The 25,496-nt window shown below is 53.3% G+C and overlaps 1 protein-coding gene across 1 annotated transcript in view; it reads left to right on the forward strand.

Moving 5' to 3' along the window:
- Positions 1 to 25,496, forward strand: part of LOC143693007 (uncharacterized) — a 244,343-nt gene that overhangs the window by 152,222 nt on the left and 66,625 nt on the right. Inside the window, exon 7 of the mRNA XM_077173091.1 lies at positions 14,434 to 14,843. Coding sequence (XP_077029206.1) covers positions 14,434 to 14,843 — 410 coding nt within the window. The remainder of the gene's footprint in view (positions 1 to 14,433; positions 14,844 to 25,496) is intronic.

Genomic DNA, 25,496 nt, shown 5'->3' on the forward strand with positions numbered 1-25,496 from the left:
GCCAGACCTGTCAGGTGGCCCCTGGGAGGCCAAGCCAGCCAGATCTGTTCCATGTTCCCTCGGTTCCATCAGGCCCCACAGTGTCCCAATGGTCCCTCACTTCCCTGAGGACCTGAGGTGCCATAATGCCCCCTTGGTGACACCAGGCCCTGAAGGGTCCCAATGGTCTCCATGGTTCCATCAGGCCCCACAGAGCCATAATGGTCTCTGGGTTCCATGAAGCCCCGCTGTGTCACCATGGCTCCTTGGTTCCATGGGCTCCAGTGGTACCACAAGGATCCCCTTGGTTCCATGAGGTCCCCACAGTGTCCCAGTGATCTCCATGGGAAGGGAAGAACCCAGCCCAGTGTTGCAGGGGCAGCCAGCAGAGGCCAAGGCCCACCAGACTTGATGGTACTGGCAGGCTGTGCCTGGGAGCAACCCTTTGATATACGGAATTTTAGAGGTGGAATCCCAATTTCAGACATGGACACCTGGAAGAGAAGGATGGTTCTTTTCCATAGGAAAGAAAGCACGGAACACTGATCCAACAGTGAGATTTGGGGATCTGTGGGGGCTATTGGGGATCCTTTTTGCACCTCATGACCCAACAGGAGCGTCTCTAATAAACTTTGCCTGAAGCTCCCACTGTGGCCATGACAGGAACCCCTGTGAGTGTCTGGGACATCCCGGCTCTTTGGCAGCCTGGGGACTCCTGGGATGTCACCGTGGAGCCCCCGTGAGTGCCTGTGACAGATCGGTGCCTGTCCAGCCCAAGGTGCCCTGGGATGTCACCATGGAATGGCTGGGACTGCCTCTGACCACAGGGCTCTTTTCCATCCCCAGAAAGCCCTGGGAGGTCTCCGTGGAGCCCCTGTCTCTGCCTGTGACATTTCAGCTCTGGAACAGCCTGGAGACGCTTGGAAAGATCCCATGGAGCCCCTGTGAGGGCCTGTGACAAATCTGATCCTTAGCAGGCAACCATCACCAGCCCCCTGTTGCTGTGGTCAGTTTCCATGGCAACCATCCCTGCCCCCTGTTGCTATGGTCAGTTTCCATGGCAACCATCACCCGCCCCCTGTTGCTATGCTCAGTCCCTTGGCAGCTCCATGGAGACCCCATCCCAGGGGTGGTTGCCATGGACACCAGCTCAGGCCTGCAGCCAGAGCCCGTTGCCATGGCAACCATTGGCAGCCCCATCCCCAGGCTGATGGGATCCCAGAGCCACAGAATTGGGGGAGCTGGGAGGGACCCATCAGGATCCTCCAGTCCAACTGCTGGCCCTGCACAGGACACCCCAACAATGCCAGCCTGGCCTGGCAGCGCTGGCCAAACGCTGCTGGAGCTCAGAGAGCCCTGGAGCTGGGACCCTGCACTGGGGAGCCTGGCCAGGGCCCCAGCAGCCTCTGGGCAAAAACCTTTTCCTGACATCCAACCTGAGCCTGCCCCGACTCATCTGCAGCCGCTCCCTCCACTCCTGTCCCTGGGCACCAGAGGGAAGAGGTTCCCACAGCCCCAGCCAGGGACCCGCTCCCAAGGCTGCTGCCATGGCCACCAGGGCTGGCACCAGCTGGGATGCTCGGTTTCCATGGGCTGGGGTTCAGGAATGGGATTCCCCAATTTCCTGCTCCTGCTAAAACCGCGCTGCCCTCGCTGCCCTCCCGCCTCCCATGGAAAGCACAAAAGGCAAAAATCCCGGGCTGGGATAAGAACAATTTATTGGGAACAGCAACGAGATAAGGAACAAATGGAACAGAAACAGTATTGACAACAGAAGGGATCAATAAAACTGTTTACAGGGAAAACTACAACATCAACTATTGGCTCTTCCCAGTTTCGTATTTCCCCTGCCTGGAAAGGACACCCTTCTCCTCAGGGAGAGAGAGTCCCTTTCCTGCCCTGGCAATGTTCTGAGGTGGGAGTGAATGTAATCACATGGCCATGGCCAGACCCTCATGTTCTTCATTCCACACCATGTCATTGACAGGGGCAGGAAAAGGTACAGGTGTCTTCCCAGCATGGATCACAGGGAACATGGATCACCCGGGCTCTTTCCAACATGGGTTTTCCCATGGGGGTTGAAGCTGGAGCTGGGCACAAAGCTCCTCCTGCACTTGGGGCATTTGCAGGGTGTCTCTTACCGGTGACTCCATTGGTGTCTTGTCAAGTTAGAGCTGCTGGTGAAGCTCTTCCCACACTGGGAACACTCGTAGGGCCTCTCCCCAGTGTGGATGCGCCGGTGGGTGATGAGGTGGGAGTTGTGCTTGAAGCCCTTCTGGCAGTCGGGGCAGCGGAAGGGCCTCTCCTCGGTGTGAATCCGCTCATGCAGGAGGAGACTGGAGCTGGTCTGAAACCTCTTCTGACACTCAGGACACTCGTAGGGCCTCTCCCCAGTGTGGATGAGTTGGTGCCTGATGAGTTCTGAGCTGCAGCTGAAGCCCTTCCCACACTCCCCACACTCGTAGGCCCATTCCCCAGTGTGGATCATCTGGTGACGGATCAGGTGGGAGCTCTTCCTGAAGCTCTTCCCACACTCCAAGCACTTGTAGAGCTTCTCCCCATCATGAAGCTGCTCATGGGCCACCAGCTCTGAGCTCTGGCTGAAGCTCTGTCCACCTTCCTGGCTCAGGGTGGGTCTTTCCTCCTCAGAGCACCCTGGGCTGGCTTTGTAGCCCCTCTTCCTGTACAATCTCTGGGGATTTTCCTCCCTGTTGGATTCCACCGCTCTGGAATCCTCAAAACAGCCTCTTCCATGAGGTTCTGCTGTAGGGATTTGTCGTCCCTGGGCTCCATCCTCAGCTTCTTCCCTGGGGGAGGAAGGACAAGGAGATGATGGGATTTGCCTCTGTGCCACAGGGAAGGGGAAGGAGATCCCCCCAGTGCATCCCCAGCCGGACGGGGTTGACACCGGGTTCGTCCTGCAGCTGGGGGCCGTGCTAGGCTGGGAGATGGAGCAGGAGAGAGGGGGAAAGGGGCACTGACTTCCTCCTCACCTGCCTGGGTGTCCCAGGGCTCCTTCCTCTTCCTCACAGCCTCCTCCTCCATCTGGCCAAGAACTGAAGATGGGAAATTCTCTTTTAGGAGGAAAACAAAGGATGAGCACACTGGATTTTTTACTGGTTTGAAGGCAAACCTGGGGAGGGTCTAAACCAGGAGTACAATTTAATAAGAAAATGAAGATCAAGGCAATGATACAGAAACACTGCCTTAAACAGACAGAGTCAGGATATAACCTGACACCCTGTTGCTGGTCAGGGTGGTGGCAGCAGTCCCATTAAATGGTGGCTGCAGTCCTGTTGGAGTGATGAACGTGATTCTGTCCAAGCAGTGATCCTGTAGAAGGGTCTGGTCTTCCTCTGAAGGTCCAGTGGTGGTTCTGGAGCTCTTGTCCTCTGGGAATCCAGTAGGCAAGCTGCTCCTGGTGTTGAAAGGCTCAGCTTATATCCAGGTAGGAATGCTTGGATCCTCCCCCTGGGCGGAGCATCCCACAATGGGATGATGGAATTTGATCAGTCCTGCAGTGACACACAATGGCCCATTTGCAGAAGATATCTCCCCTGGAGGGTGTTATCAGGGCTGAGTCATGGAGGAGATAAAGAACACTGCCCCACCTGTTTATAGCAGTTGATGAAGATGGGCATTGAAAACATGCATTGGGTTCCATCTTACACTGCAACCTGAAACAGTGGGGGAATCCCTGCTCAGGGGGTGAACACCACCCCCCTTACCCAAACTGGCTCAGGTGTAAAACCCCCACCCTGGGAAGGCCACACACACAGGGGACAATGTCACACTTGGACCACTCCAGGGGAGATCTCTGTCCCTCTCAGTCCCTGGCTGTCCCCCCTTTTCTTTTTCACAGGCCGGGGGCTTTGCCAAATCTAAGAATATTTTTTTTCTTTGTCCCTGTCACCTTTGTGACATCTACACAGAGCTTTCCCTTCCTTTTCATACTCTTTTCATAAAAGAGGTATCGCAATGTATTGGGCCGAATTTCCACTTTTCTTTTATCAGAATGTGCCAGCAGCTGAGCTGGAGCTGTGCAGGACCAATGGATTTTGGAATTGCCACAGAATTGCTTCTACTTTCAGTTTATTAAATTTTGCAATTTGTTTGCGTTTCCACCACAAGTTACTTGTGGGAAGAGTAAATTCAAGGCATTTTCTGTAGGCTTAAGTTTGATTTTTGTCAAGAAACAACTTCACTTTGTCGAGTGCCCAGGGAATGCTCAAGGGGTCACTGAGCCTCTCAGACTGGGGGATGCTTGAGAGGGGCTTGGGAGGCTTTGTCCCCGTCCCTGTCACCCCAGGCCATTCCCCAGGGGATATCCCTGTCCCTGTATCTCCTACTCCAGGCCATTCCCCAGGGGTGTCCCTGTCCCTCTCACCCCAGGCCATTCCACAGGGGTCTCCATCATTCTCACCCAGGGAATGCCTGGGGGGTCTCCCTCCCTCTCACCCCTGTGCCAGGGTGTGCTCGGGGCAGTCTCTGTCTCTCTCAGCCCAGGGGATGCTCAGGGGTCTCTGTCCCCTTGCCCTGTGGGATGCTCGGGGGGTGTCCATCCCTCTGGCCTCAGGCAATGCCTGTGCAGGGCTGGGCACCAGGGGCTCTGTGTCCCTCTCACCGCTGAGGCTGCTCGGGGCTGGGGGGGCTCTGCCACCTTCTCACCCCTGGGGAGGCCGGGGGGGTCTCTGTCCCTCTCAGCCCTGCTGTGACCCCACCCAAACATCATCGGGGTCACAGGGACAGAGACACCCCCAAAGCCCCAGAAGGGCTGAACCTGGGATTTGGTTTGGGGCTGAGGATTTAGGAAGGGGCTGGAATTGGGGCTGGGCTTGGAGCTGGGGCTGAGATTTGGATTAGAGCTGGGATTCGGGTTAAGGCTAGACATGGGATTGGCTTTAGGGCTGGGGTTGGGATTGGATCTGGGGCTAGACGAGTCTGGCACTGGGATGAGATTAAATACAGAACTGTGAGTGTGTCTGAACATGCAGTGAGATTGAGACCAGGATCAGGGTCAGGTTTGGGACTGAGCTCACCCAGAGCAGGACAGTGGGGATGTCACTGTGGGATGTTTTGGGGAAAATCCTGGTTTGGGGAAAAACAAGCTGTGAATGCCTTGGGTTGGGGATTCCTCCTACCCAAGTCCATCTCTAGAAGTCATCTGGTGTCCATAAAAACCTTCAAAAATGAAGAGTGAATCAAAAAAAGCCACCAGGAGTGTCCCATGTCCAGTCTCATCCCTCTGGGGTTCTGGTGGTCCCCCGTCTCAGGGCTGCTGGGGATCCTCAAGGGTCCTGCTTAGGGATGCTGGGGGGTTTTGGGGTCCCCTTCTCCAGCCTCACCCCAGTTCAACCACTTGGAGGTCCCCCCTCTTCCCACCACCCTGGCCTCGTATGGGGCAAATTTGGGAGAAAATCTCCAAAAGAGTTTCCTCTAGAAAGCAGATTTAAGAAGCCCCTCCCCCAACCGGATTGGGAAAAGATTTCCATGGAGGAAAGGGGAAAAAACTGTTTATTTAACAGGCAAAGCATTCACCAGCACAACAAATGAACAGTATTAAACAATAAACCTCTTGCCTCTCCAAAAGAGAGGACAAACTCAGAAAGTCCCTCTTTGGGCTGTAGCTCAGCTCACTCATTCTCTTATCAGTCTCTTATCTGTCTCTCCAGCACTGGAAATGCCACGGCCCAGGCCTGGTCCAGTGGGCCACCGGTAGGAGCTGCCGGTGGTGTTCTGGGTGTTCAGTGCAGAGCAGGTTTAAACAGCTTCTCTGCTCCTCCCCTGCTCCCCCGGTGTTCCATGGCTGCTGCTTCTGTTCTAGTGCTGCTGCCACAGCTGCAGTGTCACAGAGAGGGGAACATTCAGGCAGCAACCACTGTGGTGTCACAGAGACCGGGACAACGGGACTGCCACAGCTGTGGTGTCACAGAGAGGGAAATGTTGGGGTGGCTGCTGCTGTAGTCATAGAAGGGACCACTGTGGCTGCCAGTGCTTTGCTGTCATAGAGAGGAGAACGGGAGTTCTGTAGTAGAATGGGGAGAACAATGGGATCCTGTAGTTCTTATCAGTCATGCAGTGACATTGGGGCTTCCACTGCCCCCAGTGATGTCATAGAGAGGAGAATATTGGGGCTGCCATCCTTGTGAGCTCAAAGACAGGGTAACCTTGGGGCTGCTACCCCTGGTTTGTCATGGAGAGGGTAATCTTGGGGCTGCCCCTGCTGTGGTGTCATAAAGAAGTCAATGTTGGGACTGCCAATGCAGTGGTGTGACAGACAGGGGAATGTGTGGGGAGTCACTGCTGGGGTGTCACAGACAGGGGAGCATTTGGGGCTGCCACCCCTGTGGTGTCACAGAGAGGGGAATATTGGGGCTGCCACTGTGGTGCTGTCATAGAGAGGAGAATGCTGGGGGTGCCACCTCTGTGGTGTCACAGAGAGGGGAACGTTGGGGCTGCTACTACTGTGTTTTCATAGACAGGGCAATGTTGGGTTGGGCACCAAAGTGATGTCAGAGAGATTGGAATGTTGGGGCTGGCACCACTGTTTTCTCATAGAGAAGGGAATCTTTGTTCTGCCACTGTGTTGGTGTCATAAAGAGGGGAACACTGCGGGTGCCACCTCTGTGGTGTCACAGAGAGGGGGACAAGGACTGGCACAGCTGTGTTGTCAGAGAGACAGGAACAGTGGGGCTGCAACCACTGAGGTGTCATAGAGAGTGGAACGTTGTGGCTTTCACCATTGTGGTGTCACAGAGAAGGGATTTAGGGCTGCCACAGCTGTGGTGTCACAGAGAGTGGAAGGTCAGGATTGCCTCCGATGTGGTGTCACAGAGAGGGGGACACTGGGGCAGCCATCACTGTGATGTCACAGAGAGGATTTTAGGGTTTTAGGGCTGCCACCTCTGTTCTGTCACAGGGAGGGGAACATTGGAATTGCCACCCTTGTTGTGTGACAGACAGGGGAACGTTTGAATTGTCACTGCTGTGGTGTCACAGAGTGGGGAACACTGTGGCTGCCACCCCTGTGGTGTCACAGACAGGGGAATGCTCGATCTTGAAGTGCTGTGGTATCATAGAGAGGGGAACATTGGTGTTGCCACTGCTGTTGTGTCACAGACATGGGAACACTGCCAAACCTGCCCTGGTGCTGTGCCCACTGCAGTGCTGCTCCTCTGTGACACTGCAGGGCCTCCTGGGGACATTGTTCACACTCTGGAGACTCATGGGACTATAGGAGCCCTGTGACACTCCAGGGTCTTGTAGAATCCATGGAACCAAGAGGAGACTGTGAAACTCTGGGGCTTCATGGAACCATTCATTGTGATACCTCAGGGCCTCATGCTTCCCAGGAATCCTTGTGACTCTACAGGACTAAATGGAACCAAGGGGACATTGTGACACTGTGGAGTTCATGGAACTGAGGGGATGCTCTGAGACTCACGTGCCTGAAGATGCTCAGGAGTTGTTGTGACCCTGTGGCTTGTGGAACCAAAGGGACCCTGGGACACTGTGTGATCTCAGGGAACCAAGGGGACTCAGAGACACTGTGGGGCCTCCTGGTTCTCAGTCACTTCTGACACTTGTGTCCATCTACAAAGAGGCAAAGCTGGGCAGCCTGAGCCTGTTGATCCAGAATATTCCCATCTCCATGGGAGGATGTTCCTGCCAGCTGTGGTGCTTTGTGTTCTCTCTGCTCTCTGGGGGAATTGCATCCTACAGGAGACCCCAACTACTCCTGTAGCTGACACCACAGGGCCTGCTGTGGGGTGGGAGCAGAGGCATCTTTCACTCCATCATGTTGCTCAGAGCCTATCCAAGCAGGAACGTTTCCAAGGATGGAGCAATCACTGGCTCTCCACCAAGGCTAACGGTGAAAGCAGGGCGCTGGGGGAGGCAGCAGGGAGAGCAGAGGCTGTGCTGAGTGAGTGAGGGAAGAGAATGAGTGCAGAAGGCATAGCCCACCCGGAGGCCACCAGGCAGAGCCATGGAGCCTCCCCAGGTGAGGGTGACCTGCCCGGGGAGTGCCCTGCTGCCCCCGGGACTGTGCTGCCACCCCCGGTGGAGGTGTTTGCCCAGCAGGATGTCCCCTGGTCACCCGGGGCCGTGCCGCTGCCCCAGGCGGGAGGGCGCTGCCAGTTGAGTGTGCCATCCCTGGGGTCAGTGGTGGAGGCGCCCCGAGCAGCCTGGCTGTGTTAAATGAGCACCCTGCAGCCCCTCTGTGCCCTGCCATGGCTGCCAAGACACCTGAAAGGACTGGCTGCTGTGCTGCTGTGCCCGCTGCTGCCCCTTGTTCTGCCCTGCTGGCAGAAACTGCCGCAGCCGCCCAAGCCCAGCGCGGGTTGTCAATGGAGAGCGCTGCTGCTGATCCAGAGGGTGGAGAGACGTCATGCTGCAGAGCCACATTGAACAGGCACTCTGCCACTCTGCTGTGCCCTGCTGCCGCAGCTGGAACCCCAGAAGCAGCACTTGGTAGCAGCAGGGAGGCACTTTGCCACTGCAGCCGCTGCAAGGCACCCAGCCGCCACCACTGTGAGATGCCTTGCTCCTGCAGGACAGTGCCTGGCCATGGAGCGGGCTTTGCTGCCCCTCCACCAGGCCCTGCCATACCAGCTGAGATCTCAGAAGTGGTGCCGGGCCCCTGCAAGATTCCAGCTCGTCTGTGCCATGCTGCTGCCCCTGTAGCCATCTCTGCCTGCGCTGGAACCACCTCTCTGTGCTTTGCTGTGACTGAAAGCGCCCCTACAGCTGTGCCCAGCCACGGCGAGACAGTGCCCGGCCCCGGCGGGAGAGCGCCCTGGCACTGTGAGGGGGTGTCTGGCTGCGGAGCCATTCCTGGCTGCTATGGAGCTGCCCGTGCCTGTTGCCAAGCTGTACCTGGCTGCTGTGAGACTCCCAGCTGCTGTGCACACCTGGCTACGATCAAGCCGTATCTGTCGTTCCATGCCCTGCTGTCAACTGCTGGGAAAAGGCGTCGGCTGAGCAGTTCATGCAGGGGAGGGTCCCCGGTGGGGGTCCCTGGGCCAGTGTCCCACCTTGGCCAGCACCCAGCAGCCAGCTTAGAACTGGTGCAAACCAGGGGAATCTGACTGTTTAATTAAAACAAAGCATCCCAAGGGCCTGAGGTGGGTGATGATGCGATGGGATTGCTGCCCAGTGCTCTGAATGTCAAAGTGAAGAAATTCAATGAAGTGCAGGCAAAAGATTGCTATGTCCTTGCTCTGTCCTTCTTATTCTACCTCTCCTAAACTTGTGGCAAATTTACTATCCGGAGCCATAAAATGGGGAACCATTTTAAAACAAAACCTCTAAACATAACTAAGTGACCTGGTGTCCCAGGGTCTACAACTGGACACCTTCTCTCAATTTTGCAAGGTAAACCTGGTGGTTTTATTTTCTAAACACCAGCTAGACCTGTTGTCTAAAATCTGGGTAGACCTAGTGTTGAAAAATTTACCATCGCACTCCCCCAGTATGTGAATTGGCTTCTCTGGTGAACTCTGAGTTTTCTAGATTGGACTTGTTTATGAATAACTTTGAATGTGCTCATTTTCCCGCAAGCTGGGAGGGTTTGAGCAGGCTGCCTGAGGTCTATGAACAGTTTGCACCACGGCCAAGTGTGGGACTGAAGATCTGCCTTCCGAGGAACTGTGAATCGTTTGTGCTTGACAACAGGTAGAGAAACAGCAATTGTGAGACTGAGGGCACACCAGAAACATCACCTGCTGAGCCGGAGAACGACACCAAGCCGGCGACATCCCCAGCTCAGACAGAGAACCACGGGGAACAGACACTGGAAGACATCCTTACTGTGACTGCTCCTGATAACAAATCCACCTTGTCCTTGCTGTGGTACCCGGGTGAACTGTGTGTTGGGCTTGAGTGAGCATCTGAGCGTAGCCCATTGGATAAGGAGGGTTTGTTTTCTGTGTGCTCAATGTGGAAAAGAGAAGAGTAATTCTCATGGTATTGTTTGTCACTTTGGTAAATGCAGGGGAGCAGCAGAAATGGCTCCAGGCAGGGAGTGGATATATGAGGAATGCAGCAGAGACTTCAAGATGAAAATTGCTCTGGGACAACACAAAAGATTGGCACATTCATTGGTTAGAAATCAGGAAAGGGTTGCTGTTTTCCACCCAAAAGAGACTTCCAACCCAGGAGCCCACCAAAAATGCTGGACTAAAGAGGAGGAAGAACTACTGGTGAGATTGGAGGCTCAGTTTGAGGGCAACAAAAGCATCAATAAACTCATTGCAGGACACACATCACAAGCAAAACAGCTGAAGAAATCAGGGACAAAAGGAGATTGCTGCCCAGGAAACCAGCTGAGGATGTAGATAAGGAACCTGGCATGAGTCATCAAACCAGGAGAGCAGCTGGGGGCCTGCGAATGGACTTGGACAAAGATCTTGGGAGGAGTCAGATGCCTGGGAGAGCAGCTGCTGGAAGGAAAACAGATCCCAAGATGAGTCACCACCCTGATAAAGATAACAACAGCTGGGAAACAGCAAGTGACAGAGGGAGGGGGAGCTGCAGGCCCATTATCTCAGAACCCTCAGTGAATGGCTATCAGCTGGGACAATTCACACCTTCCTGTGGATATCCAAGCACTTAATAGATGATAAGGAGATGCAATCAACAATCAATCAGCACAGGAATGCTTTTGATGCCTTGAATGAATCAGCCAGATAAGAACAGCAACCCAAGATAAGAGAAAAATGGGGAGCCAGGAAAAAGGACCAATAAGACCTTTTCAAAAGTGGATGACAAGAAGAACAGTTAAGAAAGGTCATTTTCTTTGCTTCTAAGACCTGTTCCATCCAGATAGGGGAAAACTTGCTAAAATTATCCTGAATGACAAAGAGTGTTTGTCCTGTGAAATCCCACCCATTGAACTTTATTCAGTTTTTAAAGCCTGATGGGAAACACCTGGAACATTTGATAGCCTTGGGAATTTCCAAATTGTGGGAGATTAGGGACCGGCCCCAAGATCTCGCATTGTTACGGGCAGACAGAACCCCTCCCCTTTACTGTTACTCAGCCCCACGTGTTGTTGACCATTAACCCCTGTTATAAATGACCCTGCCTAACCGTTAATAAATGCCAGTTACCGTCCACCACATTGGTGTGTGCGTGTGCTTGGTCCGTGTGGCAGAGGCGCTGCCACCGAGCCGTCCTCGACCTGGGATGCCGCGCCCCAAGCGGCAGCAACACCAAATTAATGGGAAAGCCAACATTAGTGCTTTCAGAGACTTTATTATGGCAAAAGAAATTGAGAAAAATGTGCAGGAGATGAGCAAAAACTCAGCTCCCAGTCCAGGATTACTCTAAGAGACATCAAGAAGATGGATCCAGAGTACTCCTGGACCATGGAGATCTTCAGCTCATGGTTAACATCAGGAAAAATCCCAGACATGGTGAGGGCTTGCAGGACTGTTTTGATTCCTAAGTCAACCAAAGCAGGGCACCTAAAGGACATTAACAACTGGAGACCCATCCTGATCTGTTCCATCTTGCTAAGACTGTTCTCCGGGATTTTAACAGCCAAACTGACCAAGGCTTGCCCCCTCAACCCAAGGCAAAGAGGCTTTATAAGGGCACTGGAATGCTCCGAAAACATGAAACTCCTGCAAACTAGAATCCAGTCCGCAAAAGGAGAACACAAACCCCTGGCTGTTGTATTTGTGGACATGGCCAAGGCTTTTGACACCGCAAGCCAGCAGCACGTTCTACATGCCCTACAGGAAAGGGAGGTAGATCCCCACATCATCAATCTGGTGAGCAATACTATGAAAAATATTTTTGTCATTTGTGTCAATCAGCAATGGAATCAGCAAATGCTTTTATCTGCTGTGTGGAAAATGGATGCATTCTTTGGGATAGATACAAAGAAGGCTTATGAAACTTTCTATAGCCAAATAAAGCTTTGAACTAGGGGAAGTATGGTAAAGTAAAGAGATGAGGTAGCAAGATGACTGATGCTTAGAATAAAATAGAGGAAGTTGTGGTGAAGCTAAGGGGACTGCATTGTGACTAAATGCTTATGTGCAATAAAAAGCTTAACAAAATCATGTAGCAGACAGCGGTGAAGGGGCCTCGCTCCAGACAAGCCCAAGAAGGACAGGAAGCCAACAACCACCTGGAAAGATGATGAAATTGCTTATTCCAGCTGATTGATATTTACTCATTTCTACTAAACAAGCACACTGGAAACTGCTTTTTTATGCTTAAAAACAGTATATATACACTATACTGAATTTGTAAGTGGTGTGTGCCGTGAGTGGAGCAGTGACTCCCCGGCCAACCAGCGCTGCTTGCTCGCCTTCTTTAAAATCAAAGATATAGAAATAAAATTCACATTGACTATTGAAATTTTATGTATTAGTATGATCCTTGTCCCATGGCAGCACTCCCAGTATGGTCCCAGAATAATCCCAGTTACTTTCAAGCACTCCCAGGATGGTCCCGGTTGCCTCCAGCTAGATCAACCCAGTCAGTCCCAGTATGATGCCATTTGCTCCCAGTGTGCTCCCAGGTGCTCCCAGTCACCCCCAGTCCAGGGAGGATGTGCATGGTGTGTTCCCAGTCACTCTCAGACACTGCCAGGGTTAATCCAGTCAGTCCCAGTATGATCCAGTGATGACCCCAGTGTGGTCCCAGTTGCTGCCTGTAGGAACCACTTGTGCCCCACATGGTTCCAGTTGCTCCCTTTCACCCTGACTTTTGTTCCAGTCTTTCCCAGTCTTTCCCAGTGTATCCCAGTTCCTTCCAGCATATTCCCAGCCAATCCCAGCATGATCCCAGTAGAAGCCCAGTTGTTTCCAATGACCCCCAGCATGCACCCAGTCACTCCCAGTTCTCCCACATGCTCCTGGCATGATCCCAGTTGCTCACAGCTGCTCCTGCTCACCCAGAGCATGATCCCACTTGCTCCCAGTATATCCCATTTGCCTCCAACAGGGTCACAATTGCACCCGGCAGGCTCCTACTCAGTTCCAGTATGATCCTGGTATGATGTGAGTACAAATGCAGTGCAATCCCAGTCACTGCCCATTTGATCCCAGTATGATCCCAGTACAGCCCAGTCCCTCCCACTGAAGCCACTCCTGGGATCTCCCAGCCCTCTCTGCATTCACCCCTTCCGGATCTCCTGGGAGGAACCCCAAGGGCTGGAAGTCTGCAGCCAGGGTCCCCAACAAGGCCCAGTTTGGATGAAGAAGGAGAGCAAGAAGGGAGGGAAGTAAGAGAAGGAGGTTGGCTTAGGAAGGAAAAGGAGGAGGAGGGAGGGAAGATGAGGAGTGGGAGGAAGAGGAGGGACAAAGGAGGATCAGGGAAAGGAGAAGGAACCATGATGTTGAGCGCTCCCTGAATTCACAGGCTGTGGGATCATCACCCATCTGTTAGAACTGGAGCATTTATCTTCTGTTAATTGGGCAGTTTTCTTTATCTCTTCCACAACCAATCCATCCTCTGGGAAATATCTTCTCTTAATGGGCCATTGAGTGTCACTGCATGACTGATAAAAACCACATCATCCCATTGTGAGATGCTCTGCCCAGGGGGAGGAGCCAAGCATTCGTACCTGGATATAACCGCATCCCTGGGACACCACATCAGCCTCTTCCCACTGGATTCTCAGAGAAGCAGCTTTCTTCTCCACAGGATTCCCAGAGGAAGACCAGGCCCAACACCACCACCACTGGACCTTCAGAGGAAAACTCCACCCTTCTACAGGATCCTAACAGAACCACATCTGTCACAGCAGGAGCTCTGCAGCCACCATTTCATAGGACTGCTACCAGCAGCCTGACCCGCAGGGTGTCACGTCGTATTCTGATCTGGTGAGTGGGGTTTTTTTGTAAAACGGCATTTGTATTTTTAAGATTTTCCTAGTTCTATAACTGTTATTCCTATTCCCATACTTTTGCCTGAGATACCCTTAATTTCAAAATTCTAGTAATTTGGAGGGAGGGGGTTTACATTTTCCATTTCAAGGGAGGCTCTTGCCTTCCTTAGCAGACACCCGTCTGTTCAAACTGAGACAATGTCCCAGGACACCCAGGCAGGTGAGGAAGAAGTCAGTGCCCCTTTCCCCCTCTCTCCTGCTCCATCTCCCAGCCCATCATGGCCCCCAGCTGCAGGACAGCCTCTCTGCCAATGCCGTCCTGCCAGGAAATCAGTGGGGGGATCTCCTTCCCCTTCCCTGTGGCACAGAGGCAAATCCCATCCTGACCTTGTCCTTCATCCTCCAAACAAGAAGCTGAGGATGGAGACCAGGGAGGGCAAATCCCTGCAGCAGAACCTCATGGAAGAGGCCATTTTGAGCAGCTCTACTGTGCAGGAATCCAATGAGGAGGAAAAGTCTCAGAGGTCCCTCAGGAGGAGGGACACCAAACTCAGCCCAGGGTGCTCTGAGGAGGAAAGACCCACCCTGAGCCAGGAAGGTGGACAGAGCTTCAGCCAGGGCTCAGAGCTGGTGGTGCATGAGCAGCTTCACAAGGGGGAGAAGCCCTACAAGTGCTTGGAGTGTGGGAAGAGCTTCAGCTGGAGCAACACCCTGATCCGCCACCAGATGATCCACACTGGGGAATGGGCCTACGAGTGTGGGGAGTGTGGGAAGGGCTTCAGCTGCAGCTCTGACCTGAGTGTCCACCAGATGATCCACACTGGGGAGAGGCCCTATGAGTGTCCTGAGTGTCAGAAGAGGTTTCAGACCAGCTCCAATCTTCTGCTGCACCAGCGCATTCATACAGAGGAGAGGCCCTTCTGCTGCCCCGACTGCCAGAAGGGCTTCAAGCAAAACTCCCACCTCATCACCCACCGGTACATCCACACCGGGGAGAGACCCTATGAGTGTGGGAATTGTGGGATGAGCTTCAGCTGTAACTCTCACTTGACCAGACACCAACGGACGCACCAGTGAGGGAAGCCCTGCAAATGCCCCAGCTGCAGGAAGAGCTTTGTGCACTGCTCCAGCATCATCCCCCATTGGAGGTCCCACGTTGGAAAGAGAACTGGTTATCTACGTTCCCTGTGATCCATGCTGGGAAGACACCTGTCCCTTTTCCTGCCCCTGCCAATGACATGATGTGGGTCCAAGGTTAAGAGGGTCTGCCTTGGCTGTGTCATTACATTCACTCCTACTTCAGGTCATTGCCAGGGGCAGAAAAGAGACTCTCTTTGTCTGCCGTGAGGAGAAGGGTGTCATTTCCAGGCAGGGGGAAATACATGGCTGGGAAGAGACAGTCGGTGGTGTTGTAGTTTTCCCTGCAAAAAGTTTTTCTTATCCCTTCTGTTATCCATGTTGTTGTTGTTCCTGTTTGTTCCATATCTCGTTGCTGTTCCCAGTAAATTGTTTTTATCCCAGCCCGGGATCTTTGCCTTTTGTGCTTTCCATGGGAGGCTTAAGGGCAGTGAGGGCAGTGCGGTTTTAGCGGGAGCAGGAAATTGGGGAATCCCATTCCTAAACCCCAGCCCATGGAGACCGAGCATCCCAGCTGGTGCCAGCCCTGGTGGCCATGGCAGCAGCCTTGGGAGCGGGTCCCTGGCTGGGGCTGTGGGAACCTCTTCCCTCTGGTGCCCAGGGACAGGAGTGGAGGGAACGGCTGCAGCTGAGCCGGGGCAGGCTCAGGTTGGATGTCAGGAAAAGGTTTTTGCCCAGAGGCTGCTGGGGCCCTGGCCAGGCTCCCCAGGGAAGGCTCCCAGCTCCAGGGCTCTTTGAGCTCCAGCAGCATTTGGCCAGCGCTGCCAGGCCCAGGCTGGCATTGTTGGGGTGTCCTGTGCAGGGTCAGCACTGGAGGATCTTGATGGGTCCCTCCCAGCTCCGACAATTCTGTGGTTCTGAGATCCCATGAGCCTGGGGATGGGCCTGGAAATGGTTGCCATGGCAACAGAACTCTGGCTCCAGGCCTGACAACCAGGCCTGGTGTCCATGGCAACCACCCCTGGCATGGGGTCTCCATGGAGCTGCCAGGGGACTGAGCATAGACACAGGGGGATGGTGATGGTTACCATGGAAACTGACCATAGCAATAGGGAGGCTGGTGATGGTTGCCATGGAAACTGACCACAGCAACAGGGGTCCTGGTGATGGTTGCCATGGAAACTGACCATAGCAATGGATTCTGGTGATGGCTGCCTGCTAAGGAACCGATTTGCCAGAGGGGCTCAGAGGGGTTCCATGGGGACATTCCAAGAGTCTCCAGCCTCTTCATGAGCTGGAATTTCATAGGCAGAGACAGGGGCTCTATGGAGACCTCCCAGGGCTTTCTGGGGATGGTAAAGAGCCCTGTGGTCAGAGGCAGTCACAGCCATTCCATGCTGACATCCCAGGGCACCTTGGGCTGCAAAGGCACCGATCTGTCACAGGCACTCACGGGGGCTCCACTCTGACATCCCAGGAGTCTCCAGGCTGCCAAAGAGCCGGGATGTCCCAGAATCTCACAGGGGTTCCTGTCATGGCCACAGTGGGAGCTTCAGGCAAAAGCTTTGTTTCTTTATTGGAGAAACTCCTGCTGAGACGTGAGATGGAGAAATGACACCCAGCAGCCACCACAAAACCCCAAAACCCCTGCAGGACCCCTTAACTTCTAAGATTCCTTCTCAGAAAGGAGACTGGGAATGGCTGGATCCAATGCTAGCCCCAGACTTTGTCAAAGGTACAAGACATTGGACAGGGGGAATTGAACTTCAATGCAATTTGTCCCACTGGTTTCATGATTGAATACCAGACAGATTTCTAGAAATACAGCTCGGATTGATTGTGATCATGATTAGAGAGAAAGATCTTGATCAGAGTTCTTTCCTCCACAGCAAAGGAGCTCTAACCATTAGAATCTCCTGCTCAAGGAAGCAATTTTGAAGTCAGCAGGGCCTTGCTGGAGTTGTTGGAGCCCATTGCAGTCAGAGCCTCCTGCTCCAGCAGGAGCTGCCTTTCCTGTGCCATCAGTAGGGCAGGTCCCGCTGCAGGAAAAGGCCCAGGCCAGCCCCAGCACAGGGAAGGCCTCGGGCACAAGGGCAGAGTGCCGTGCTGGGAGCTGTGCCAGGGAGAGCCTGAGGCACCAAAGGCACCTTGGCAGCAGCAGCTGCTTGCAGGCCATGGCCAGAAGCCTCCCTTGGCAGCCCGGCCTGGTGGCCACCACTGCAGAGCTGCTGCCTCAGGGCTCCTTTCTGGCTGGCCTCTGAAAAGCCACTTGTGCTCCAGGAGCCTGACTGGGAAGCCATTGGCCCCAGCACCTTGGGGACAAGATATGAATGACAAAACTCTTCATGCCAGCAGAGACAAGGCAGGGGCAGGATAAAGGGCAGAGCCAGGCCCAGGGGACAGGGCTGCCATGGTAATGGCTGTGAGGTCACTGCCCCTGCAGTAGCCTGGCTGCCCTCAGCAGACATTCTGGCCAGAAGCCTTGTGAGGGCACCCAGCAGAGCAGAGAACCCACACTACAGGAATTCCATCCTTGGGAAGGGCAGGGGGTTTCACTGGGTCAGGTTGCACAAAGCTCCTGCTCTTGGACAATTCCTGGCATGGTGCATTAGCCTTTTTGCAAAAACAGTTGCAGTTTTGTCCCACTCTCATCATTGTAAATTATTTTCTCCTTCTAACAAATGGAAATCCAGACTCATTCACTTTAGACATATGGACCCTTGTTCTGCCACTGCAAGATTTGGGAGAAAATACCTTTGGCCACTATTTCTCCGTTTTCACAGACTTTGGAGAGGACCCAAACATCTTCCAAGATGGGGTTTGGAGGCCTTATCACATAACCCATAGGTAGAGGCTGCAGGTTCTGGGCTCAGTGGTGTGGAGACTGAGGACAGAACAGGAGTAGCCTGGCAGGGGCTGAAGGGCTGTTTCAGAGAGGCTGGAGCTTTTCTTCCTAGAGGATATAAGCATGAGAAGGAAATAATGGCAGCAAGGGCAGCTGGGGAGGCCCCAACTGGGCAGCAGCAGAAAGGAATTTCCCTGGCAGGGCAGGGCTGTGGTGCAACACGTCCCCCAGCAGGAGCCTGGAGCAGCCCAAGGCTTTGTGTGGGCAGGCAGAGGCAGGCAGGAGGCAGAGCTGTCAGCAAAGGAAGGGGCCAGCCAGGTGGGGCAGCCGGGGGATGCCGACAGCCTGCAGGGACAGAGGCGCAGGGCAGGGACACCGTAGGACAGCCTGGGCGGCACAGGGCACAGGCATGGGCAGCAGCTGCAAGACAGTCCTGCCAGAGCCAACTCCTGCAGCACTTTGGCCATGGCTGCTGGCCCTGGGCCTGAGACCAGCAGGGGACAAGTGACCCTTGCAGGCCCGGGGCCTCATTGCCTCCTTGTCCCTGCTCAGCAGCCTGGCAGGGGCCGCCCCATGCTCCTGTCCTTGGCATTGCACATCCGCACATCCCAGTGCCCCAGCAAGAGCCCTGAGCAATGAGGGAGGGACAGGATCTGCCTGGCCAGGGGCTGGGGCTCAGGCCTTGGCCCTTTGCATTCCTGAAACACATCCAGCTTTTTCCCAGCACCAGAGACATGTTTCCCTTGCTTGTCTCCAGCTCTCATCAGTGCTTCCAGGGTTCTGCTCTACCTGGAACCTGGCGACATTTTGTCAGTCATATGCGGATCTCTTTAAAGTACAAGAAACTGCCATTTTTCAATCTGACTTTGAATCATTGAGAGGTTTTTGAGCCCACTCTGAGGCACTGATGAGTCTGATGCAAAAAGCACCAAAGCCCCAGAGGGTCATTACAGTCCTTGTGCTGTGTCTGTGCTGCTGAGCTGGGCTGGGCTCCTGGCCCAGAGGCAGCTCCTGGCAAGGGCAGCAGAGCTGCAGAGAGACAGCTCCTGCCAGGAGCAGCTCCTGTGCACAGCCCAGCAGGACTGGGGCACTGCCAGGGCCCCTCAGGGACACCAGCAGGGCACAGACTGAGCTCCCAGGGGCTCAGCACTGGCAGGGTCTGTGGAATGTCCCAGAGGGGGCTGTGTCACAGCAGCTCCTCTGTGGCTTTGTTATAGAGGCACAGAGCAGCTGGGATGTCAGCAATGGGCTGTGTGACAGCACAGAGTGGGTTGTGTGAGGTCACAGATTGGGCTATGACATCACAGAGCTTATGGTTTGAGGTCATCAAGCAGCTACAGCGTCATAGAGGGGACTGTGTGACATCACAGAGCAGGCTGTGACATCATGGCATGGCTTTATGACATCATAGCGCAGGTTGTGAGGTCAAAGTGTGTGCTGTGGCATTACAGAGTTGCAGTATGACACCACAGAGAGGCTCGTGTGACATCACTGAGGGGGTTGTGAAATCACAGAGGTTGCTGTGGCATCATAGCGTAGGGTATAAGGCCATAGAGCAGACTCTGCCACCATGGAGGGTGGCTCTGTGACATCAGAGAGGGGGTTGTAACATCACTGGGTGTCTGAGTAACATCACAGAACAGGCTGTGACATCACAGAAGAGACAGAGACATCACAGGGTGACTTTGTGATTTCACAGATTGTTCTGTCTCAATCACATCACAGCTGTATGACATCACAGAGTATATCCCAGCATTGGCTCTGTGACATCACAAGGGGGATTTGTGTCATCCCAGCATGGGCTGTGACATCACAGGAGGCTGTGTGACATTGAAGGTGGCTATGTGACATCACAGGGAGCTTTGAGACATCATAAGGGGACTTCATGACATCTCAGTGTGGGCTGTGACATCACAGGGGCTGTGTCACATCACAGGGGGCTGTGTGAAATCACATGAGGCAGTATGACATCACAGGGGCTATGTGAGGTCACAGATTGGGCTATGACATCACAGAGTTTGTTGTGTGAGGTCATTGAGCAGCTACAGCATCATAGTGGGGATTCTGTGACATCACATCGCAGGCTGTGTCATCAGAGCATGGCTGTATGACATCATAGAACGGGATGTGAGGTCAAAGTGTGTGCTGTGACATTAGAGAGTGGCAGTATGACATCACAGAGAGGGTTTTGTGACATCCGAGAGTGGGTTGTGACATCACTGGGTGCCTGTGTAGCATCACAGAGCAGACTGTGACATCACAGAACAGATTCTGACACCAAATGGTGGCTTTCTGACATCCCAGGCTCTTTTGTGACATCACAGTGCAGCTGCATGACATTCCAGGGTGAAATCCCAGAGTTTGCTCTGTGACATCACAAGGGTGCTGTGTGATGTCCCAGAGGGAGCTGTGACATCACAGGTGATGTGTGACATCACAGAGAAGTGTTTGTGACATCGCAGTGGCTCTGTGACATCACAGGGAGCTTTGAGACATCATAAGGGGACTTCATGACATCCCAGTGTGGGCTGTGACATCACAGGATGCTGTGTGACATCACGGGGGCTGTGTGACATTCACGGGGGCTGTGTGAGGTCCCTGGGGAGGTCACTCTGCCCCGGCCCCCCTCACAGTTCCCCCCAGAGCAGTCCAACCCTGCTCGTGCACAGCGGGGTCCCCTGTCCCCCCGGGTCCCCCCGCCCCCGGCCCCGCAACCTCCCCCAGAGGATGTTCCACGAGATCGACCCCAGAGCCTGACACGGGGACGGGGGGCCGGGGCCCTGGGGGTGGCACAGGGGGACAGGGACCCCCCGGCAGCATCCCTGTGTCCCCCAATATAGTAGAGGAAATGTATTTAAATATCTGTATAGAGGCTTTGCCCCGGAGGTCTCGGTTGCCTTTGATAAGCTGCAGCTGGGATGTCCTTAATTAGGCTGCAGCTGTGACTAATGAAGATAACTGAGATAAAAGGGGGCGGGTTAGCCAGTCAGGGAGAGCCTTGGAGGTGTCCTGACCTGAGAGAGAATAGCATGTGGAAGAAAGAGTCTGTGCAGTGAAGATCTGGAGCCATGAGAATACACCAAAGAAGTATGGACTTTAAAAGTCTGATAATATCATTATGAGCCTCTAGAGAAATAGAACAACAACACCCTAGGGCCAGAGCCTGGGCCAGGGCTCCTTCACCCTGGTACCAACGAGGCCTTGAGAGCACTGAAAAAATCCCCAGCAAGGGATCAGCAAAATCCAGATTTAATATTAAGCAACAGCACCACAGAGTTCCTTGGCAAGAGTCACTCCGCTCCTGACTGGACACTTCAGGTACACCAAGGAAACAAAGCAACAACAAAACCAAACAGAGTCCAGGCAATCAAACTAGAAATGAACTGAGAATTGTCCCTGTGTGTGTGTGTGTGACACAATGACACTGAGGGCAAGGATGAAAGGAATACGGCCCAAAAGCTTAACAGAGCTCAAACTTAACAGGACTGAACTTATACCTTAACCTTAACTGATACCTTCAATCTCACAATTTAGCAAAAAACAGTATTTAGCAGGATTTAATCTGACTTATAACCTATGACTTTGCAATTTAACAGAGGATTAACATTTAACAGTATTTAACTTAGCTTATAACTTATATTACACATAACAACTTAGGAAAACAACAACTCTTAGCAGTGTTTAGATTCACTTAGACCTTGTGACTTAACCTTACCTACAGGCAATGTAGGTAAGGTTAAGTCATCCTGGCCACACTTGGCACCAACAGCTTTCTTTGGCAGGGTGAGAACAGGGATGTTGTGCCACGGAGGGAACAAAACCAGTTCCCAGGGCTGCTCCTACAGAAAGCAGGAGCTGGGTGGGCAGCAGCAGTGCCTGGAGCAGACAGTGTTTGTGATGAGCTGCAGAGGAGCTGAGCCCAGGGGCTGTTGGCCAAGGCCCAGGCCCCAAGGAGCATTTCTCATCTGGCAGGGCGGCCTGAGAAGGGGAGGGGGGAATGCAGCAGCACAGGGCCCGTGGAACCAAGGGACCATTGAGACACTGTGAGGCCCTGTGAGACCAAGGGACCATTGTGACACTGTGGGGCCCTGTGACATCAAGGGATCATTGTGTCACTGAGAGGCCCCATCAAACCAAGGGTCCATTGTGACACCACAGGGCCTCATGGAACCGTGGAGACCATTGTGACGCTTTGGGGTATCATGGAACCAAGGGGCCATTGTGACACTGCAAGACCACATGGTCTCACAATGGTGCCAAGGGTCCACTGTGACATTGCAAGGCCTCATGGAAGCATGGGGAGACCATTAGGACACTACACAGCCTCATGGCACCAAGGAGACCATTGTGACACTGAGGGGCACCATGGAATCACAGAGACCATTGTGGTGCTATGTCGGTTAATGGAATAGGCAAAGCATTGTGACACTGTCAGGCCTCATGGAAACAGGGAGACCATTGTGACCCTGGGGGTCCCCACACAACCAAGAGGATCATTGTGATACTGTGGGGCCTGGTGAAACCAAGAGGCCTTTGTGACACTGCAGAGCTGCATGGAACCAAAGCTCCAGGGTGACATTGCGGGGCCTTGTGTCATCAGTGGACCATTGTGACCTTGTGGAGCCAAAGGAGACCATTGTGACACTGCAAACCCCCAGGGTCCAAAGGTCCATTGTGACATTGCAGGGCTCATGGAACAGAGAAGTCCCGTGACATTGTGGGGCCGGTGGAAGCACGGAGACCATTGTGACACTGCAAGGCCTCATGGAATTTTTGGGACCACTGTGACACTGCAGGGCCTTCTGGAACCTAGGAGCCATTGTGACACTGTGGGACCCCATTGAACCAAGGGTCCATTGTGACAATGCTGGACCCCATGGAATCAAAGCACCACTGGGACACTGCGGGGCCCCATGGAACCAAGGGGACAATGGGGATACTGCAGGACCTCATAGAAGCAAAGGAACATGGAACAAGTCTGGCTGGTCTGGCCTCCTGTTGACTGCCTGACTGGTCCAAATGACCCTGGAATGTTGAGGGTCTCTTCTCATCTGCTATTGAAACACTGGGGCTCTGTGCTTTCCTTCCCAATGGAAAAGAACTCTCCTTCTCCTCCAGGCACCCATGGCCAGAACTGGGATTTCACCTCCAAATTTCCTTATATCCAGGGATTTTTCTAACAGGAATATTGCCAGGACAAGTCTGTCTTGCATTGGTTTTACAAGGGTCACCTCCCATCTGTCCCCAAAACACTGGCGATGGTTCTGAGCTTTCCTTCCCATGGGAAAGAACTGTCCTGCTTCTCCAGCTGCCCATGGCCAAGATTGGACTTCCACCTCCAAAATTCCCTACATCTAAAGATAGCTCCCAGACAAAATATGTCATTTCTGACAAGTCTGGATGGCCTTGGCCTAGTGAGGCTCTCACCTGCCTTCCAAACACTGGAGCTCTGTGCTTTCCTTCCTATGGAAAAGAACTGCCCTTCTTGGCCTGGTGCCCATGGCCAGAATTGGGATTTCACGGCCAAAACTGCCTGTTGTGACAGACTGAAGGAGATTGTGGCTCAAAGGATTTTGTGTTTGGGGGAGGAAGGTCCAGCCTTGCCCTGCCCTGGAAGCCCAGCCCTGCCCTGCCCTGGAACCCCAATCCCCCCAGAGCCTCTATCCCAGCCCAGCAGTGGCTGCCAGTCCCTGGCACAGCACAGGCAATGCTCCACAGCCACCTCTGCAGCCCCCAGCCCAGCTCCTGAGGGACCAAATGCGCCCAAGTCCCACCTGGGGGAAGGGCCCAGGGAGACCAAGGGGTATTTCAGGGGCTGACCACGAGGCAAACACACATCTTGACCCTCCCTCCTCTTGGAATTTCCATCTGAACACTGCTGGAATCCAGGAGTTGGTAGCTGTGTGTGTGTGCTTCTCTGTATCTTTTCTGTCTTTAGCTGTCTCTGTGTCTTCTTCTATTTCTGTCGTCATGCAAATTTTGATTAACTTTAAATTGAACAGGCTTAGAGTTGTGACATTGAATGGGGAAAATAAATGCTTTGAAAAGTGTTTTTTGTTGATTGAGTATAATTTTAAATCTTTTGCTAAAGTTTCTCTGATTTTCTAAAGTTGCCAGTAAAGGCGGTTTTGTTGTTTTGAGCTCCTGGGAATCTCTTGTTGGTATTTCTCCAGTGCATCCAACTCACAGGGCACAAACAATTGTAATTCCTTTTAAATGTCTCTTTGAGAGAGTTGTTTGGGGGATGGGAGTCAGGGCTTGTGTGTCCTGCTTGGCACAGCCCAGGCAGGGCTTTCCCAGCCACATTCCACACTCCATTGCCCAGCTGGAGCCACTGGTGCCTCTGAGTTGTGCTGCCCCAGCCCCAGGGACGCTCTCCTTGTCTGCCCATTCCCCCACGGCCTCTGGGCAGGGATGGCTTCAGTGGGGGCTGCTGACATCCTCAGAAACTTGGAGGCTGCTGCTGAATTTCACTGCTCCAGAGGCTTGTTCAGCCTTCAGCTCTTCAGTGCAGGAATTCAGTGCCCCAGGGCTCATTAACATTTAGAACACCTGAACAAGCCAAGACTCTGGGAATAATTTGATTTAAGTGTTCAAATCTTTTGTGGTTAATTCAACACATTTCAGAAGCCTATTCAATGTGAATACACTATATTTAAAAAGACAGCAAGTAAATATTTTTAGATCTTGTAATTCATTGGTTTTTTACTGGTAATTCATTGATGTGTCCAATCTCCAATTGACACTGAATCCAAGTACCTCCTCATGCAGTTTGAATAGATATGAAAATCCAGACCCTTCATGGCTGACAATCAATCAGACTCTGTCCCTACCCTCTCCCCACCATTTCCCCCATCCAAGCCCTGGCACTCAGAGCAGCCTTGTGCAAATCTGAGCTCCCTCCAGCCCAGGCTGCACCTGCAGGTTCCAGCTCCTTGGCTCCAACTCCCACCTTCTTTCCTTGCAGAAGGAGCTGCCCGAGACACAGAGGGATGTTCATTTCTTGTCAGCCAACAAATCCAAGGGAAGGCACAGCTCCATCAAATGCAAAAGCCATTCTTCTCCCTGGCTCTGCCCTGCCCCTGATCCCCCCAGCCCGTCCTGTTTCCTTCATCCTTCCAGTGCCAGGGACTCTCTGGGACAAGGGAGCTCTGCTCTGGCTATGGAGGGAGGTGCAAATGCCACCACTGGAGTGGGGACAACAACTCATCAGGTTTGTGTCCTTTCAGGGTCAGGAACTGGTGAGACTCAGAGGCACAGAAAGTTTCTCTTCATGGCCAACAGACCATGGTTGAACAGGACACAATTTAGTAACAATCATACTCTTCCCTGAGCTATGTGCAACTTCCCAGCAATGCCTGATGAGTCCATCACCCACAAGTGATTTTCATACTAAAATTAATTTTTGACAACCATTGTTCTGTGACAGATATAAAAACAATTAAGTTCTTGTATCAGGATGCTCATCCTGGAGTGGGGGCAAAACAGCTCCAACAATTCCTGATTTGCAAAGCTGTCAGTGGTGGATGGAGAAGGGAGCTCAGGCTGCTCTGGTGCTGAGGAAATGCTGAAACCAGCCTGACTCATTTCATCTCCTCCTGTCCTGGCTGATCTCCCCTCTTTCCCCTTCCACCCATTGGCTTTTGTCTCCCACCAGGCCCCCGGTGAAGAGCCTGGCTCTGTGTTCTCCATCCCCTCCTCGCTGGCACTGCCAGGCTGGGATGAGGAGCCCCTCAGCCTTCCCTGCTC

This window comes from Agelaius phoeniceus, unplaced genomic scaffold (assembly GCF_051311805.1).
Source record: "Agelaius phoeniceus isolate bAgePho1 unplaced genomic scaffold, bAgePho1.hap1 Scaffold_113, whole genome shotgun sequence".
Lineage (NCBI taxonomy): Eukaryota > Metazoa > Chordata > Aves > Passeriformes > Icteridae > Agelaius > Agelaius phoeniceus.